The 19,106-nt window shown below is 38.0% G+C and overlaps 1 protein-coding gene and 1 long non-coding RNA gene across 2 annotated transcripts in view; one reads left to right on the plus strand and one right to left on the minus strand.

Moving 5' to 3' along the window:
- The window catches only part of prom1a (prominin 1a), a 68,877-nt gene that overhangs the window by 8,323 nt on the left and 41,448 nt on the right, over positions 1-19,106 (minus strand). Inside the window, 21 exon segments of the mRNA XM_063876338.1 lie at positions 41-130; positions 780-848; positions 932-1,012; positions 1,102-1,155; positions 1,661-1,678; positions 2,921-3,013; positions 3,135-3,206; positions 5,116-5,262; positions 8,086-8,170; positions 8,926-8,978; positions 8,980-9,030; positions 9,170-9,293; positions 9,894-10,046; positions 10,411-10,570; positions 10,910-10,973; positions 11,102-11,176; positions 11,451-11,680; positions 13,244-13,267; positions 13,869-13,958; positions 14,283-14,346; positions 14,980-15,100. Of these exon segments, the coding sequence (XP_063732408.1) occupies positions 41-130; positions 780-848; positions 932-1,012; positions 1,102-1,155; positions 1,661-1,678; positions 2,921-3,013; positions 3,135-3,206; positions 5,116-5,262; positions 8,086-8,170; positions 8,926-8,978; positions 8,980-9,030; positions 9,170-9,293; positions 9,894-10,046; positions 10,411-10,570; positions 10,910-10,973; positions 11,102-11,176; positions 11,451-11,680; positions 13,244-13,267; positions 13,869-13,958; positions 14,283-14,346; positions 14,980-15,100 (1,918 nt within the window).
- Positions 6,488-11,712, plus strand: LOC134859694 (uncharacterized). The gene is made up of 3 exons (XR_010165140.1): positions 6,488-6,808; positions 9,230-9,322; positions 11,443-11,712. It is a non-coding gene; the product is annotated as an uncharacterized LOC134859694 (long non-coding RNA).

Genomic DNA, 19,106 nt, shown 5'->3' on the forward strand with positions numbered 1-19,106 from the left:
TTTAAACTTTCCCAATCGTATTTTCCTGTGATATCATTACCATGGAGTCGACCACAAAGCTGCAAGCAATGATCTCCGCCGTGTCCAGCATGTTGCTGAAAGGCTTGCACGGTGCCACCTCTAAGGCCAGCTGCAGGAAGAGACATGTAATCAGTATAACATCGGCTCAAAACAGATTCAGAAACGTGTAAAACTCTTTATGTTTAATTCTGTTTGCGGCTTAAAAACATGAAATCCAATCTTGGTAACATGCTTTGCGGAAAGTTTAACTGCACATTGCACAAAAGGTCCAAGTAGATCCTTAATACTTTTAAGTGTTTTGGAAAACAACAAAAACATTGTGATTGAAATAAATGTTTTCCTATTGACAGCTCTAAGAAAATAGCTCCAGGCTTCAAACGTGTCTTTGCTCTTGTTTTTTTACTTTGTCGTGAATTCCTAACTGCCGCAAAAACCAATGAGCCACAAAGCAAATTCCTCCAATTTATAGAGGTTGTAATAGTTATATTGCTCTTCTCAGTATTGAGTCCGAAATTCATGTACCATGCAAAGTGCATTTCTCTCTTTGTACAAACAGCTTTTGGTTTTGACTAAGATTTGGATTCAAGTCAACACTTTAGAACAAAAGAGAGAAAGTTAAATAAAATAAAGTTTTTTTGATAAACCTGTAGCGGGACCTTACCTGCACATATATGTTATTATTGTTTAATTTAATTTGACTCTGCATGACCTTTTATATTTTGAAAATGTGCAAATAAAGCTAACAAATTAACACTTACGGAAGTTTTGACCCATTCTATGTATTGATTGAAGTAGCCAACGATGGTTGCTGTGTATTTTCCCGTTTCCTGTGATAGATAAAGACAAAATGTGAGGTGCAGATCATTTCATAAACAGAACATATAAACAAACTAAGGTATCCTTGCATTACCTGATTGATTAAATGTGTAGCATTCTGGGAGATGAGGTACTGGGCCGCTTCAATCGCATCCAGAACTGCTAAAACTTTGTTCTGCAGGGAAGAAATGATAGATTTTGATCAGTTTTGACTTTAAGTTAAGTATATATTTCTGATCTATACTGAAGAGCTTGTTTACTCACTGGCAGGTCTGAAGCTGTCCTCTCCAGGAACCTCATACTCTGGTTCAATGCACTCTTTAAAAAGAATATTAAAAGCACAATTAAACACCAGCAACCTGGAGATTCAGGGGAAACACTTAGGGGCCATTTACACCAGAGAAACACAAAGGGAGACCAGGTAATAACAACACTTGATGAACAATGCTGCTTTTATTACATGCTTGCTGAAGATTTTTGTTCCAAAATGAAATATCCACTTTGCAAAGAAATAAATTATCAATCTTTTCCTGATTTTCTCATAAATTATGGAAAGATCAGAGCTTTTCACCAAATAAACAAGTGGATTAAACCAGCATTTATTTTCTTAAGTGGATACCCTTTAATATTTTGGTACAAAACCATGTTTAACACCATATATATTTCATGTAAATACAAACACGAGCACACACAATGTCCTACAATACCACCTAGAATGAGATACATTCCTCAGATTACTATATCTGTGAGTGACAATATCTCTGAATGATCCATATGATGAATGGGGACACTAAATACACGGGACGGACACATTTCAGCTTACCCTCGCTCTAACATATTTCTTGAAGTTGAAAGTGGAAAAAGAAAGAAGAATCTGTTGTAAAAGTCGCGTTGAAGTGCATCACTGTTTGAACGGCTGTAAAACCCTGGTGTTATTCAATATTACAGTACTGCCATTAACAGGGAAAATAAACATATAACGCTTTGATGATATGAAGTATGTTTGTCAAATATAGCCGTTAGCTGCTTATTGAAACACAAGCACATATCCAACATTAGCATTCATTTAGAGCTGTGTTTCTGACCTCCACATGAGTATATATTAGTCCAAGATTCACTCAGCTTTCTTTTTGGTCTCCACTACACTGACACATCATCATATTGCTGTTATTAAGCCTGGACTCTTACATAACATACATTTTTCTTAATGTATTTTGTCCCTATCACACCTTTTTTATTTATATTTATGTTTAAGTGTATTTTGATGTTTAATATCACTTTTGCCGTAATTGTGAAATTACAGTCTATAGAACCAAAACAATGAGCTAAAATACACTAAAATGCTCCCTCATAGCTGAGGGTCATTCCCTTGTTGCTACTAGTGTCCTCATATATTGTTAATATAAATATAATTATATTATTAATATGATCTTGATATGCAAATATGATATATTCTTTTTTTACGTGAAAATGCAGGAAACACGTGTCGGCAATAAATATGACTTATTCCATTTTACCATACTATGTAAAAAGTAAGTTACAGTAAATCCCTTAAAGGTTAAATCCACTTTTGCATACTTAAGTTCGGTTTTTTGGGTCATATTTTCCCTCAACCCGTGTTCATCCTTTTCCTTCTTTTCCCAGTGTGTCCCAGAGCAACCCCCCCCAGCCAGCAATTAGTAAGAATGTAAAGCATTTACTCGCCCTTACAGCGAAAGTAGAACAAGAGTTAATTTTTTACAAGAAAAAGCATCCCTCAGTCGCACACAACATGCCCCGCAGCTGCATTGCTCTCTGGTCTTTTAAGGCCACTGTGGTTCAGCAATTCGGTCCATTCCTCTTCAATACTGACCACCAAACTCTACAATATTCTAACAAGAAACATTTGTATCGAATAAGAAACACTTTTAGGTTAGCGGCAAATATTATTATCCCGATATCGTGCCAGTTCATTGTTTCCCCATCATAAAACAACAGATCGAAGCAATATATTTAGATGGAAAATACAATAAACGTTGCTGTTTTTGCAACGTTTTCAAGCTATTTCAGTAGCTTAAAAAAAAGAAAAAAAAAGAGGCATTACCATGGCCTGCTCCATGGGGATGATCTGTTGAGTGTGGATCTGCCGCAGAGTGCCGATGTGGCCTTTCAGAGAGGACTGCAGACCGCCTCTCGGCTGAAACACACACACAGGCAGAGAAAGTAATCAAATGATGCATCTGTAGAGAAACATGTAGCTGTGTGTATGTTAGCCATAAAAGCATCAGCTAAATGTAATGTCTCCAAGGTGTTCTTACCATGAGGTCTGTCTGCGCCTCCAACTCTCTGGCATATGTGAGCAGGTCCATCACTGTAACCCCTTTGTTGACCTGAACGTACGCGAGTACAGAGAGGAAAATAAATCATGTAAACGTTCCTCTCTCAGGGGTTGTTTTGGAGGGCAAAACACTTAAGGAATCTCATCCATTATTAGCTGCAAACTGTAATAAAAAAAGCCGGTTTCCTTTCATTTTTCATTCATTTTGTTGCTTTTACATTAAAAATATCTCACTGCTCCTTGGAATGACTGTTAAGTTGAAACATGTTTAAGCTTGAGCTGCTGTAGTAAAAACACACATCAATGGGGCAATTTTAAAACCACTTCACTGCTCCAGTATTTCCTTTGGAAGCAAATGCTCAAGCACTAAATACTTGTTAAATGGGAAGGCAATCCATGTACGCAGGAGGTACAAATAACTAGAAGGATTGGAAATTAAAAAAAAACATAGTGACTAAACAATAAATAACATGTTGCTATTAATTCAAACTTCCTGTACAGCTGCTAGGTAGATTAAGTCACTTAAATTATGCCCAAGATTAAATCAGGGTGTTGGCAGCAGGTAAAGATTGTCTGCATACCAGTTTTGATCATCTTAATAATTCACATATGATAATAGCATGTTGGCAGACATTTTTACCTCCATAAACTCAATTGTATGTCATTTTCCAAAAAGGAAGGCAATGTACAATAAACCGAGTAAAGGATTATTTAGATGTTTCAAATGTTCTATAGTTATTGCCGAAACGGCCGAGAAAAGAGTTTCTAAAGTTGCATACTTGTATGGGTGCTGTCTGTAATCTGTTTCTAATAGAATTGTACTCATGATACACTATTATCTAAGCTTTGGAGAAACTCAAACCTCTCCTCCTGACTTTTGAGATTGAGTTTGGAATCAGGACAGGTGTTGCACTTGAATGGAGTCCTTCAACCTCTTTCTTGCTCTCAGAAGAATAAATCGAAGTGAACCCGACAGGTAGTGTTGAAGAAGACGGGACTGCCAAGTCCAGGCTTGTTCCTACGCACTCTTTGCCTTGGCAGGAATACTTTTGGATAATCAGGCTTCAGTGATGCTCAACAGAACACAGTGTACTGTGTCAGGTCGCAGCTCCTATTAAGTAAAGCATGGCTGCTTGCTGTATGTTAACTGACAGCCAGGGAGGGGGTGTTTAACAGACCCTTAGGAACCATGCTATTTCTGGTAACAGACCATTAAAGTAAATATACCATTATAGTATATGTATAGAATAATCTGTTATCAATATTTACCCTGGTCTTTCATTTCACTGGTATGTAAGACTGATACATTGACGTCATAGAGCCTATAGTGGTAGAAAGTACATTTACTCAAATACTGTACTTAATATGTAAGGTACTTATACTTTACTTGAATATTTCCATTGAATGCTACTTTATAATTGTACTCCACTGCAGGTCACAGGGACATTGATCTTTTCATATTCACTTAAACTTACTAATTACCCATAAAGGCACTTTTGGTACTCTTATGCACACTTTGTTTATACTGCTTTTGATGCGATGTGGTATTGCTTCTTTAACTAAAGAATATTTCTTACATTTTGTATTTGACTTGTACTATGTGATGTGTTTGTCCTTTCTCCGTGTTTTCAGTTCATTTGTTATGTATTGTAATTTGAATCATGCACAGTTTGAGTGTGAGCTGTTTGGTCTTATACTTTTGATATTGGTTTTCTTTTTCAGATGCATCTGTTTCTTTTATTTATTAGATACATCTTTATTTCCCCTTTATTTTAAGAGAAATTGGGGTGGGTAGTTCCAGTACAAAGTAGGAAAGAGTGCAAAGTAAAATAATATATATAAACATCAAAGCTAATTAATGTCAGCCTGATTTTTAAACAGGAGAACAGTAACATGCAAATCCAAAATGTAAGCATGCCCATTGTAAGCAGTTAATGGTTATGTAATGTATTGTGTGTCACCTCTTCCAGGTAGTCTGCATAGTTGATTTCTGACAGCCCTGCTTCAGAGAAATCCAGGAGGTTCTGCTTCCCCTCAGCCTCCAACAAGATTATCCCCCTCAGGTCGATCTTAACACTGTCCAGCTGACTCACCACATCCTTAGTGAACTGTGAACAAAAAGGAACAGCAGCAGGTTTTAACAAGGACTGCATGCAAAACATTAATGCTTGATTATGTTATTTAAAATGTGATTCTCCAGTCTTAACCTAATATCTCTCACCAAGGTTTCTATGTACGTCACAGTCTTAGTCTTTAACAGGGAGAATACATAAACATTGTTAACATAATGAAAGGCCTACAAAAACGCTAAACAAATGTTAGTAGTAGGGTTGCCAACAACTTTTAAAGACGTGGTTTGGATAGAATTCCACATATACCGGATTTATGTTTCTTGTTGTTGTTTGTGTGGACACATTCTTCTTGTTCCTACTGTAAATTGCAGTGCATGTTAATGCATAAAGCACTTTTTGTGGACTTGTTTTTGAAAATTCCTTCAGGAATAAACCAATTGGAATTCATTTCCTACACTTCTGAACCAACCAAGTTATTAAATGAGAGAAAAAGTATTCCTGGGCAGACATAAAACAACTTTTCTACGATGAGTTTATGTGTCAATAAGCTGTTTCTTGTATTGTCTTTTATGAAAGCCATAAGCATAGAGAGATCTATGGTGAAAAATATGATTTTCCAAAAGGCTGTCTTGAAAAGTAATATGTGATTTGACCTTTAAAAAAACGCCCAAGTTTTTTTTGTGGCACTTTGAAGAGAGCACAGGAAAAATGTTGGCAATGGAGATGTTTGTTTCCCAAAATGTTTCTCTTAACTTTACCCTTAAATGCCGAAACAGGATTTTAGCCCAAGGCTGACCATGGTTTAGGTTTCTCTGAATAGTCATTGTACAAAGTCAATTGTTATTTTTTCCTATAAAGGATGGTGTTCATTTAAATAAATACCAGTTAATCCATTTAATTGACAGATAAGCTACATGGCATAATGGTAGTAAAATCAGAACAACCATAAACATCTACTGCAGTAAAATATAACATGTATAAAATGCTTTTTGTTTTTACTCAAACCCTAATTTTATTCATGATTCCTAAAGTTATTTTGCTGATTACTTGCATATATTAATGCAGGCTATTTACTTTTAGTATTTTCACAGCATTAACGTATTTTAAAATACCTGAAAGAAGGTGATTGGATGAAAACTAACCAATAGCGTGTCTGCCGTCCTGATTCAACCAATCAATTTAAAGCGACATGACGTACTAGCTCGTGGATTGACGGTTATCAAGTTCCCTCGGGCCTCAACTATACGAAAATACGTATCAATCCAATTAGTTGACGATAATGTGAAATATAATCGCAAAACCTACACTTACAATGTTAAAATGTAGTATCTTAAAAAATAACGAACTAATGTTGCGGTTACCTCCGTATGAGGGGCGTTGTTCGGCATGATGAAGCTTTAAACGTTAGCACAACATTAGCCGTAAGCTAACTTTGAAGCTAACTCAGCTTAAAAGTGTCAGTTAGCTATATGAAGCCTATGGTTAGCCGCTACGATGAAAATGCTGGGTGTTTTTGAGAACACAAAATAGTCAAAGGAATTACTCATGGAGGACCAACATTAGGGCGACTTCTAAATGTCTGGTAAGCACTTTAAGATGATTCATGTTAATAATGTTAGTGTGCTAAGCTATGTTCCTATATGGTACAAAAGGTGTTGACATTACAACAGGTAAGCATATTATCTGGTATGCATTATGGTGAAGTCAAAGGTGTTTCTCAAAGACCAAGAGTATATGAGATATAAGTTGGTCTGATTTACATTTTATGATAATGAAACTACAGTACCATCAAGCTGATAAACAACTTTAATCACATCTTAACTTAAGAATAAACCCAACAATCGCATTGAGTGATTTCGCCATGGGAATATGATGTATGTTTTACTCAGACTGGAAAGAAGGAAGAAGGGGACATTTAGATGTGGAATAGACAGCTATTCAATATTTGAAAAAGATGAATTGATTTAGGTATCAAAGATCCAATAACGTTTTAAGAAAACATGTGGGAACCAGTCTTAATGGGTAAAGGGAAACTCAATACTCCATAAGATTTGATACTATAGCTTTTGCAATTGAATAACTCGCCTATAGTGTTTTTGCTGCAATTCTACCATGTAGAATAACACTTTTGGAAACTTGAAACGTGCAGGCATTTAATGAAGATAAATGACCACTATGCAGAAGGAGAAACATCATTGGGAATACCAGCTGTTGTCTTCGGCAAGCCAAGACAGTCTTGCCAACTGACAGGAAAGTACTAAAAGTCTTAGGCAGGCAGGAGTTACTGGCCCGCAGCCAAGAAGAAATAGAAACATACATCAGTGTAATGTCTCTGGCGTACACTGAGGTAAGGGCTGAGGCATGTCAAAGCTATCGGCCGTCAGCACAGACTTTGTTTTGGCAGTGAAAGTATCATTAGGTAATGCTAATTAGATCCTACAGCCAAGGATGAAGATTTGGACACTACATCACTTTTAGCTAAATGTTCAAATTGCTTACAAGTTAACTCTTCCTTTTGGTTAGAGAATTTACTACGATGCATTGCTTTTTTGTATATTCTACCAATACCTTTTTTATATGAAGTTGCAGAGTACCTTACAAAATCAACATACGTTCAGATCAATCACAACCACTGTACTGTATGACTCCCATACTGTTCTAATTTAAAACGTATAAATGTATTGTAAATACAGATAAATAATGTATATTTGCATTTACCACACAAGTGACACCATAACTTATTGAATTGTTTGTTACCAACAAATACATTCATGATCTAATACTTATATAATCTAAAGATACTTGGTTAGTTATTGCATATGAAGGCATGCTTAGATAGTGTGTCTTGAGTTTACTGACCACAGTAGAGTTCAGGAAAGAGGAGATGTTGAAGAGTTTGTCCAGACGCATGGCTGAGTAGATGCCTTTGTTCTCTTTGCAAGTACTAAGAAAGACACATCCAAAAACACGCAAACATAGAGGAGAAAAAGAAGAAAAGAGAGGAAATGTCAACTTAATAGTTTTTGATTGAAATCATTTGCTGCCACCAAGTGACACTGAGTGGAAGTACATGACATTGGCATGTTCCCTGACAGAAAACAGCCTGGAATATTTGCCTGATATACCAATTATTAATGTCCCAAGATAACATTAGGCAGCTGCATACCGTGTAGACTCGTGTAATGTACACAGTATTAGTACTGCTTGCTTTTCAAAGCAAAGACGGGTCAAAGAACACTGCTGTATTTGGAAAAATAAAGACTGCCATCCCCTTTACTGAGTGTAAGCAGCTTCTCACTGGAAGGAGATGAAGAAAGCTGATGTAACCACTGAGAAAGAGGCTAAAGAATAGTATCACAGATATTGTAGGAACAATTATGGTAATTAGCTTCTCAAGGTTAATACAATCTCTCCCTCTCATTTGCCTCCCCATCAATGGATATCAAATATTCAGTTGCATGCTTGATGCCTGATCCGACGCCTGCACCAAAACAAAATTATAAGCAGCATGGTATTCATGCAGTAATTCTACAGCTTATTATTGAATAAATATCTTGTTTTTTCTTGCATTTATCTTTCTAATCAGATCTAAATATGAAATGCAGAGAAGACTGATGTGGAGTAGCCTGTGAGGAAGACAACTATCACCTAAGGAAACTCACCTAAATGCATAACAAAAAAATACATGCTTTTCCTTGCCTGTACAAGCTCTCTGCTGTCAGCTCCAGGTCTGAGTCGTTATACATGTAGCCCTGGGATGAAGTTCTTCCACTCTGGGTTAACCAGATATGGCGTGTCCACAACCTGGTGGAGGAGAAAGCCAGAAGGAGGTTGAGTGATCAAAGTTTCTTCATGAAAATAGGACAAATTAAGTAAAAGCTAGGATACTTCACACTCAAACATTTTGAATGTGCTTATCATTTTCGGGAGACTTCTGACTTGCCTTGAAGACTTCTTTGGTGTGGAAAGGTTCACAGAAAAGTTTCTCAATGTTTCCTCCAAGCAGGAAGATGACAGTCACCACTCCCATCAGCACCAGGGAGAAGATGATGCTGAATCCTACGCCACTGTTGAGGGAGGACACGCAGGCAGTCAGGTACAGATGCAGCATTGAACACAAACAAATGGAGGTGTATAGCAGTGGTGGAATGAGTCGATTGGTGGTGAAGGAAGCGGGCAAGTAAAAGGAAAAGTAGAAGTTTGATCCAGATGTGTATTAGTATCTCAAATTAGATTTAAGAAGACACAAGTTAGAGGCTAATTCACAAAAATGTAGGGTTTTTTTTTACTTGAAGAATGTTGAGGTCCCTAAATCCTAAATATGTTTAATCTTTTGAGAAAAAAATACCGTTAGAATGTTATGTTTTTGCAAATTCTTCCTATGGGAACAGGTCCCGCATTCAACAAAATCTCTGGATCTCTTCTGTTCTTCTACATGATTCTGATTATATCTTCAGGTCTTCTTCACCTTTTAGGACTGTAGCTTGCACATTAAACAGTTGAAGGGGAATAGCAGTAGTTTTAATATGCCCTTGAACAAATAGTCCTGGATGTAATGTTTACCACACCATACTTAAATCAATTCAAAAACTATCGTTAGGACAAAAAACGTCTTCAGTTTTAATTCCTGAAACTGACAGAGCCTTTCATGTGCAAAGTTGACTCACGCCACGAGCATCGTTCCTCCTGTGTTGGAGATGCAGCCTCGTGTTGTAGGTGAGGCGTGTTTGTCGTATCCCAGAGTGCCACACAGCAGGCCCAGGTAGTTGAAGGCCAGGACCAGGACCACCATGCAGCACAGAACAATGCAGCCAATCCACCTGCAGACAAAGAGTTATAATAACTTACTGAAAGTGGCCTTAAAATGACACTTAGGATATGTGTTTGAGTAAGACAAGGAAGCCAAAGTTACAAAGCAATTATTATGAAACAGCACATAAACTTGAAGGGGTAAAATAAAATGACTCCTAAATCATCATAGAGTTTCCCTCCAGTGCACTATTTTAAACTGAATTAATGCTGAACACATATGAATATTTTATAAATGCAAAATATTAAGGCAAGCTGTTATAGCACACATTACTTTTACAGTAGCTCCTTAAGAATCGCTAGAGTATTTACACTTTGTACAGTTTATTACTATTATATATTTCTTTCTCTCTGCCTTTTAGGAGATGAGTTCACCTGTAGAAATCCAGTTGGTCAATTTCAGGGTAGTACTCCTCAATCTTGGCGTGGGCATGGCTGATAGTGATAGTGAAGTTGGAAAGGCAACTCTGCACAGGGAACACTTTGGAAAAGCTGCTGATGTTATTTCCAATGCCGTCCACCAAACCCTTCACACCTGCGAGACAAACATCAATTAATCCCTCAGTGTCAATCCATAGCATCTGAACAGATCGATACATGAGTAAAGCAGCCAGCGACACTTCCAACTCAACACTCAGAGATTGGTTCATTTTAAACAATTCAACTCTACACAAATGAAAGGTAGAGTGCATTTTAAGTTGGACTTCATTTGACTTTGAAACTGACTTAAAATCTATCCTATGTGGCGCAAACTCACAAGTTAGAGGAATTAAGGACATGCATGAAGAAGTAAAACATCTCAGTGGTTTATGTGAAGTAACACCAGAAATGTTTTGCATTAAGCAGATATTTAAGTCGTGCAAGTAACACTTACTCTCAACAACACTTCTGGTCTGTTCAATCACCATATTTGGTGTGTCGTTCAAAGAGGAGAAGCCCTGTGAGAGAAAAATGAATGAATTCACCTCAAAGAAATGTGTTCAAACAAGCCCATTAAATAACTCCCAACGAGCCAATAACATGACAAACAATGTAAGAATATCCATAGATTCTTTTCCACGCTTACCCTCTGGACGATCGCACTGAGGTCCGTTCTCATTACATCGTTCATTTTTTCCAGCTGATCGTTCACTTTAGGTAGCTGAAAGACACACCGACGAAGAAGTAATTATATACAGTTCACATAAACAGAGATACATCAACATTTAACAGTTATCGATCAACCTTCTGTCATCCCTTTCCTTTCCCTAACATTCATTAAAGCTCAAAGACTTTATATAGACAGTGTTTCCGAAATTCAGTCATGATTAAGTTATCAGATAAATGGCTGAGAACATTGTTTTCGTGAGGGAGCTGAATCCCAATAGTTCAGAAACCATTTAGTTAAAATAATAACATTGCTCTCAGTTTAGTACCCGTGTGAAGTTGGCCCCGATCTGCAGCTGGGACAGGGACTGGCGGATATTGCGGCACAGCTGGGCGGAGGTGGCGTCTGACTCCTCGTCGTGGCAGCCCGGGTCGCTCAGGGTTCGGTTGATGCTAGTCCGGATCAGGCTCAGGTTAAAGTTGAGCTTCCCCGTTCCTTCCTGGAGAACCTCCAGACCCACGCTGACGTTCTCCAGGGCCTCCTTTGTCTCTCGCATAGCTGATAACAAAAGATTCTCTTAACACAATTTTCCCTCCCAAAAAAGTGAAAAATCGAACAATAGGGTGAGATAATTTTCCTTGTTTTCTTTGGAAACTTGTTCTTCCCAATGTTGGGTTGAGCCATTGTTGATACAGCTGGAATTGTCAAGCATGATCTATTCATTTTCTCATTAGCTAGCCTATTTTTGAAGGTATCAGCTTTCAATAAAAACAGTTGACGGACAATCTTCTTTTTTTGATGAGACTATGCAGCTCAGTTAATTAATTAATAATTAACATTTGATATAAATCTTTAAGTTCTGCCCTGGGAAATGATGTGTAAATGTTATACCAGGAAGTATGTTAATGCACTATTCATTCCAAAGAGGTTATATCACTTTTTTGTTTGAGCATTTCTAGTTCTACTAATCAAACTGATTTAGTAACGAGTAAGGACATGGACACTGAGTAATACTGACAAATATATATGCACTTATTATTAGAACTATGCCTCAGCCGAGAATATCTTACAGTTTCATATTTAATCCCCTGAGTTTGTTATTCAGTTTGGCATATAGAGTGTGTCTGTGTGAAACTCCAGCACCTAAAAAAGGACTCTTCACTGCCAAACAGCTTTCGGCAAACAATAACCAAACAGGAATGCTTAAATGTGAATTTATCTTTTGGCAAGTTTTCCCCCTGCAATCTGTATGCATCACAAGATAACAGCCTTTGTTAGTTAACAATCAAAGAGAAGCCTGCAGCAGACTTTTAAAATTAAACAGGATAAAGACTACAAAAAAACACTGGCATGCACATTCATAAAAGAGATACAAGAGTGTTGGAGAGGAAAGTGTGTGTTTACTGCTACATAGTTTCATGTTTATCCGTACTGGAGGGAGTGCAAACACAGGTGGATGCTATGTGCTTAATGCATTACAACTGTTTTATCAAATTATTAATCTTACAAAGCGGTACGTCTGAGAAAACAGGACACACACTTTATTTCATCTGCAATCAAGCTTTTTACCACCGGAACTTTCTGGATGCTGCTGTATCATCCTTGTTTCTGTTTTTTTACAAGTCTGGCTGACTAATCTACAGGGGAGTGTGCTGTCATGTTAGCTAAATGTAGTTAAAGCAATAGGACTTGTCAAACAAACACAACTTTGTATGCTCACTTCACAGCGGGGAAACACAATCAGAGAAAAAAGGGGTCGGGTTTTTGGCAAGATCTGGTGATGCCATTAACTTAAAACTGCACTAAGCAAGACTGTTTAACAAAGGGAGTCATATTTCATATATGTAAATCATAAATCTAAGTAAGTGGTGCACACCACTTTAGAAAACCCTTAAAGTAAGCAATTCTGCATGAGAGACAAACTTAAAATTCATTCACAAAACCCAATATTTTTGGTCGCGTAGTGCAGTTTTAAAATAGATTAATTGGTTGTTGACGATGCTCAGATCCGAGTGCTCAAGGAGGATCACAAGGGAACAAATCACAGGAGCAACACTGGTGTCACAAGGTCAGGGGTCACATGATTGTGGGTAAATTGTCCAGTTACTTCGTTACTGTTACCTTTGATGACTCTCTCGATTTTCACTTTATAAAAAAGCATAAAATATAAATGTTGAAAAAATCAAAAAGATAATTACAAGTTACAGCTTTTATTAAATCTCATATCTAACATTGATCTCCAAAAAAATGTGTTTTCAAAAAATGTTTACTGCATGTTGTTTACACGTCAATTTTAACAGGTGATTCCTCTTCAATAGACTTGTTAAATAATATCACATTATGCCTTTAGAAGGAATAAAACCAAGTAAAATATGCAAAAAGAGTTAGAAAAAGGCTGTTTCTCAGAATATACAATGAACACAATCAAGTATTCTATGTATGGACACATAAGATGAGTACCAAAGTTATGCAGACATTTAAAAAACAAAATGTAAGAGTTTTTCTTAATTTTCATATATGAAAGTGTGTGATCTAACACAGATATTTGCCCAAAATATTTCCATACTACATTCAAAGACATTTTCTTATCCTTCTAAATAAAGTCTTTGTGCAACAATGGGTTATATGTGATATAAAAGCCAGGTTCTATGTCACTTAATGACTTGCATAACATTTTGAATTCAGTGTTTTGCAGCTTCCAATATTCTGATCATATCGTAATAAAGAGGAAATGAAAAAGTCCTACCTCCAGCCATATTGAGAACTCTGTCCAAGGCAGGATGGACCTCCTTATCCAACTGATCGTGTATCCTTCCACCTAATAATGGACCTATATCTGTAGAAAACGCAGCATCAGATCAGCAGAAGAAAACCAATAAACTATCCTTTTGTTTATTAAGTTTATGTGTGAACTTTAAATGAATGAGCTGCCTGCTGTACTATCACAAAAGTAGTGATGAATACTCGAGAGATCCTCTATAACAAGCACTGCTTTTGGTTTGTAGACCAAGTTATGTCATAAATCTGTTGTGAAAACAAATCAAGGACAGTAGACAGGGAATTTGGATAATAAGCTTGATATATGTCCAAGAGCAAGAGCTCAGTGAATCGTTTCTGTCCTCTTAATTTACCGTCAGAGGCGCGGAGAAGGTCTACTTACTATCTAGGTCATAGATGACTTTGTTCTTGGCTGTGGCGTATTGGAATATTAGGTAATCAATTTGCTGCAAACAGGAAAACACAAGAGAGCAGAGCATAGTGTTACAATTGGAAACAGATGAAAATTAGGTTATTAGTTTTGTAATAGACACCAAGAAACACTTTGCAGTGTAGCACAGTTTCATTTTCACTCAATATGAAATGGAGAAAAATGACCTAATATACAAACAATCATCCATAACCATACACACAGTTCCAATTTAACACCTAGAAGTAAAGTCAATGTGAAGGCCTGGGCTCCTCAAATCGAATGGAATAAGAATGATGTTTTGAAAAGGGAAATTTGGAGCGGTAATGTTCACAAAAAGTAAGAAAATTCACCTTGAAAAGACAACATAGGAGGCATGAATAGAGCTGAAACAACCCTGACAACCTTAGATATCAAAAGTGTTTCTTATTTCTAATTTCTTGCTTTTCATTCAACTATTTTCTTGCTTTACCCAAGTTACTTGACTAGCTAAAATGTCCATTTCTAGGAGCTTTATTCTCACACCAACCGTTTGATGTCTGATCCATGGTTCTGTTTTATTATGTATGTTATAGTAATTTAAGATTTTACCATGGTTTAATAGGACACAAAGCAAAGAGAAAATCCAACCGTATCTTCTCCAGAATGCCCTTTTACATTACTGTCTCACCATTGGCGTGTCATTAAGGAAGGTGTGCAGGTCCCTCATGTTGCTGTTCACCAATCTGCGTATGTTCTTCACCTGAGAGCTCAGGTTCTGGTTGGCAGCGTATGCACACAGCACTCCGATCCTAAACCAACAACAAAACACAAACACAGTGAGCTTTCCTGTCTCCAAACGCCACTGAGTGACCCCGCTGCTCCCCCTTTAATCACCATAGGGGTTGCTTTTACAGAACAGGGTGATACCATGTGATCAACAGTAGAGGTCAGTGTGCACTACCACATTTACTTTTACATTCTCTTTCTAAACTTCCACCTGAATGCACCTGTGGAACAAGCTTGATGTCCTTGAAAGCCAGATTTCGTAATCACAGTAATGTGCGATTACCAACACATAGATAAAATGAATCCAATCCGAAAGGCATGAATGTGTGTTTTTCAAAGTGATACGCAAGCTAAAATAAATCGCACATACTTTATCATGCAAAATGACTGAGAGCACAAAATGATAAGGATGCCTTATATTATTAACCTTTTTAGGAGAGGGGTTGTAATTCCTGCTTTTTCAATACAATCGATACATTTCAGGACGATTTTTGGGGAAATGAACTCATAGCAGGAAGCGCTGAGGCCCTACCTGTATGTCTGAGGTCCTTGGGTTGTAAACATATTGAAATTAAACGTAAATACACAGAATTGCACAAAGCACACCATTAAAGGGAGTGTCTTGTATACTTCAAACAACCTGAGTAGCTCGGTGCAAGGCTTAATTAGCTTGAGCAACATCAAGGGAAAATACATCCCATAATATTAAGCCGTTTCTATGACTCATCCCAGCTGACACTATATATCTTTTTTATTATGTGTGCATGTTAGCATGGATGGACTCCACGGGTTGATTAACTTCCGAACAGATGGCCAAAAAAACTTGGATTGTGAAGCACAAACTCTGACATTGCGGTTGTGTAACAAAGTGAATGTCATTTGTAGAAACGCTTCGATGCAGTAAGCCGCTTTATGAATGATGTAAGATGAGTCGCAGAAAGGCATAACAAAAGATTACTGAGAAGGTTCAGATCAATGGAGATGAATCAGGCTGTTGTGACTCACGGTATAAGAGGGCCAGGGTCTCTGCATGTGGGCCTGTTTATCTGTGGAGGCATGCACAACAGCCTGTGTGTGTGTGTGTGTGTGTGTGTGTGCCCACAGAGCATGCAAAGTGAGGTTATGCCCTATTCATCGTCCTGTTGTTAATGTATGTAAGTAGACGATGTGTGTGTGTAGTACTTCTTTACAGTCCTATAATCAGCAGGCTCTACTGTGGGAGTCTCTCTGTGGATGTGACCTGCGTTGAACTGCAGACACTTTTCCAGAATGCGTTTTCACACACCATATGTGCAAAATATGACCTTTTTTGAGTACATTGATGAGGTAAAACCAGATCACAGTCAATAATATTCACCTAATTAAATGGTTATCACACAGTGGATTTGTGTTGGATAGCTACAAGGTATTATATCTGTTTTTGCCTGGATGCATAATATCGTAAATAAACTAGTGACATTTTGCAGATACTGTGATCAAAACACCTTCGATTGAATGTCCTATTCAAGCAGGACAAGATATTTAATTTACAGTTATATAAAACAGCTCAAGCAATTCGATTTGTTGTACTTCTGCTTGATAAATAACTGTTATTATTGATTTCATTGCACACCAAACTGAAATGTCACCCAACACTTTTCAGTTAATACCCGCGCGGCATAGAAATCAATAACTCACAGCTAAAAACCTTGGTTAATCAATCACAGCTAATTAGTCTTAGTTAACAATTAGAAGGGCTCCCAGGGAAAACAGACAAGGCTAAATCCTATCTCCCGATGTTAATGGAAGTGGAAATTAATTAGTGAATCAGCCCTGTGATTCTTATCTGCTCCAAATGCAAACAAGCAAGTAAACAGTTGCTTGTCCATCCTGGTAAAATAACTTTCATTTGATGTCTTTTTTGACAAGTTATTAGATCTGAGAGATGGCTGCAGAAGAGCATTGTGCGTTATTTTGTCACACAGCCAAACGTATATGAAACATTGTGATGCATTTCTTCTTCTCTTTCACTAAACTGGTAGCTGTTTTTGCCGCTAAGTCCCAACCTGAATGTCAGAGCGTCTATCTTGTTGGTAAATGGTCGGCACGTATCTAAAGTGTTTGCGGCTTGTGTTAACAGGCTTAAACACGCATTAGCACAAAGGACAAATGTTACAGGATCATGCGCTGCCCTCGAGAGAGCAACTCTTTTCAACAGCGTGGCATCAAGCAGCGCCTCGTCTGGAGGAACCATAATGATGTTTGCCATAAATAGTGAGCGGGCCGACAGATTAAACGCTGTCACCGTATAAATGGAGACTTAATGAAAAACTGGGCCAAACAAGTAGGCTGGGACACAGTGGAGTGGAGCCATCCGGAACTGGGAGAAGATTCAAAATGGCCACTTTCAAAACAAAAGCCTTTTGTCAAACACTTCTCTGCCCTCCTTCTGTCTCTCTCTCAAACACAAGTACACACTTTCATTACCCTCTCTTTCATTCATACATCACACACACCTTCCGTCTCACTGTCTGAATCTTCATCACTAAATTCCCTTCTTTCCTCTCTGTTTCTCCAGCCCTCTCTCACTTGTCTTTCTGCTCCGGCTCGTCTGTTTTCATCTCTCCTCTACACATCTTTTTCTCAGTATCTCTTGCTCAAGACCTTTTGTTGTTCCCCTCTCTGATTATTCTACCTTTTTTATTTCCATTTAACACACCCTCGCTTCTCTTCCTATGTCTCCTCTTTTGCCCTCAGCTCCCTCTCTCTTTCCCTCTCCTCCTATATCCACCTCCCTCTCTTTTTCTTTGTCTTTCGCTCACTCCCTCTCCCTGCTGGCGTCCAGCAAGGTCACTGGAATCCGCCGGCAAACAAAGACTCATTGAGAACAACGCCAAGCGCTTTCCAATGAGCTGTGTAGTACACGGCTGTCCGCCTTACTTTAGCTAAATTGAGTTTGGAGTTGTTTGAGTTTGATGGAATAGTTTGAGAAGTGTTGAAGTGAAGATGTGGCGCCAAAACACAGAGAAACACACATTTGTGTTGGATTACAAAATGATCAAACAAACTTGGGCTGACAGGCAGGGCGCCCCGGAATAAATGAGCGCTGCTGTAGAGTGAATTTATGTTAGAAAACTCATTTCTCACTGATTTGGATGAATAGAGAATACAGGGAACAAGTCAGAGTCTTTCTTTCCAGACGCTGCTGTTCTCACCTTCAATTCACCTCAAAATGAATGATGTCTTTTATATCACATACAGTATGATGGAGAAATGTTACACTCCATTCCATTGAGTAGCTTTTGATGCAGTGTCATAAATCTAACTTGAATGAATGTGAAAAGGATTGAAATGCATTAAAACACGTCTGACCATTTTACAGATTCTAAAAAAAGGATGGCTATTCCTTCCAAAATTTTACAAAAATAACTATGACTGTCAAAATACTAAAACTGTAGTGTACTTCTGATGTATTTAACCAGTTGGCATTTTCAGGAAGAAGTGGCCCTTTAAAAAAAAACCACATAACCATTCAGCTCCTCACTTTGTGGAAATGAGTTTTGTTGTGCTGCTTCACCACATTTCTCTGTGGACAGCCACTCCTAAACTGACCCTCCAGCTCAAACCGGGGGCCCTGAGTGCCGTATGGCTGCTTGTTGATAACGTGTCTCTTATTGACCACGGGGGGCAATTCAAAACGCAGCGGGAGGAAGATTTACCTCCAGCTAATTAGTAAAAGGGCTGTAACTCCTGGTTGAGCAAAAGCCAAATGACACATGAAGCTCTACCTCGGGGTGTAGGCCCCACAACAACAGATGATGAAGAAGAAGAAGAGCAATCAAACTAGTGCACTGCCCCAGTATGTAGGCCACTACTGGGGGCTGGGTAGTGAGTGTTACATGGTCTGGTGGCTCCATAGCTTTTACAAACTGCAACAATGCCCTGCATTCAGCCTGAATGTAGTCGCTCAGCTTGGACAGGTCGCCCTACAGTCCCTCCCTGCTTTCACACTGCTGGAACGGTTTACTCTTATTATCCTATCACTCAAGA

This window comes from Eleginops maclovinus, chromosome 23 (genome assembly GCF_036324505.1).
Source record: "Eleginops maclovinus isolate JMC-PN-2008 ecotype Puerto Natales chromosome 23, JC_Emac_rtc_rv5, whole genome shotgun sequence".
In the NCBI taxonomy this organism is placed as follows: Eukaryota; Metazoa; Chordata; class Actinopteri; order Perciformes; family Eleginopidae; genus Eleginops; species Eleginops maclovinus.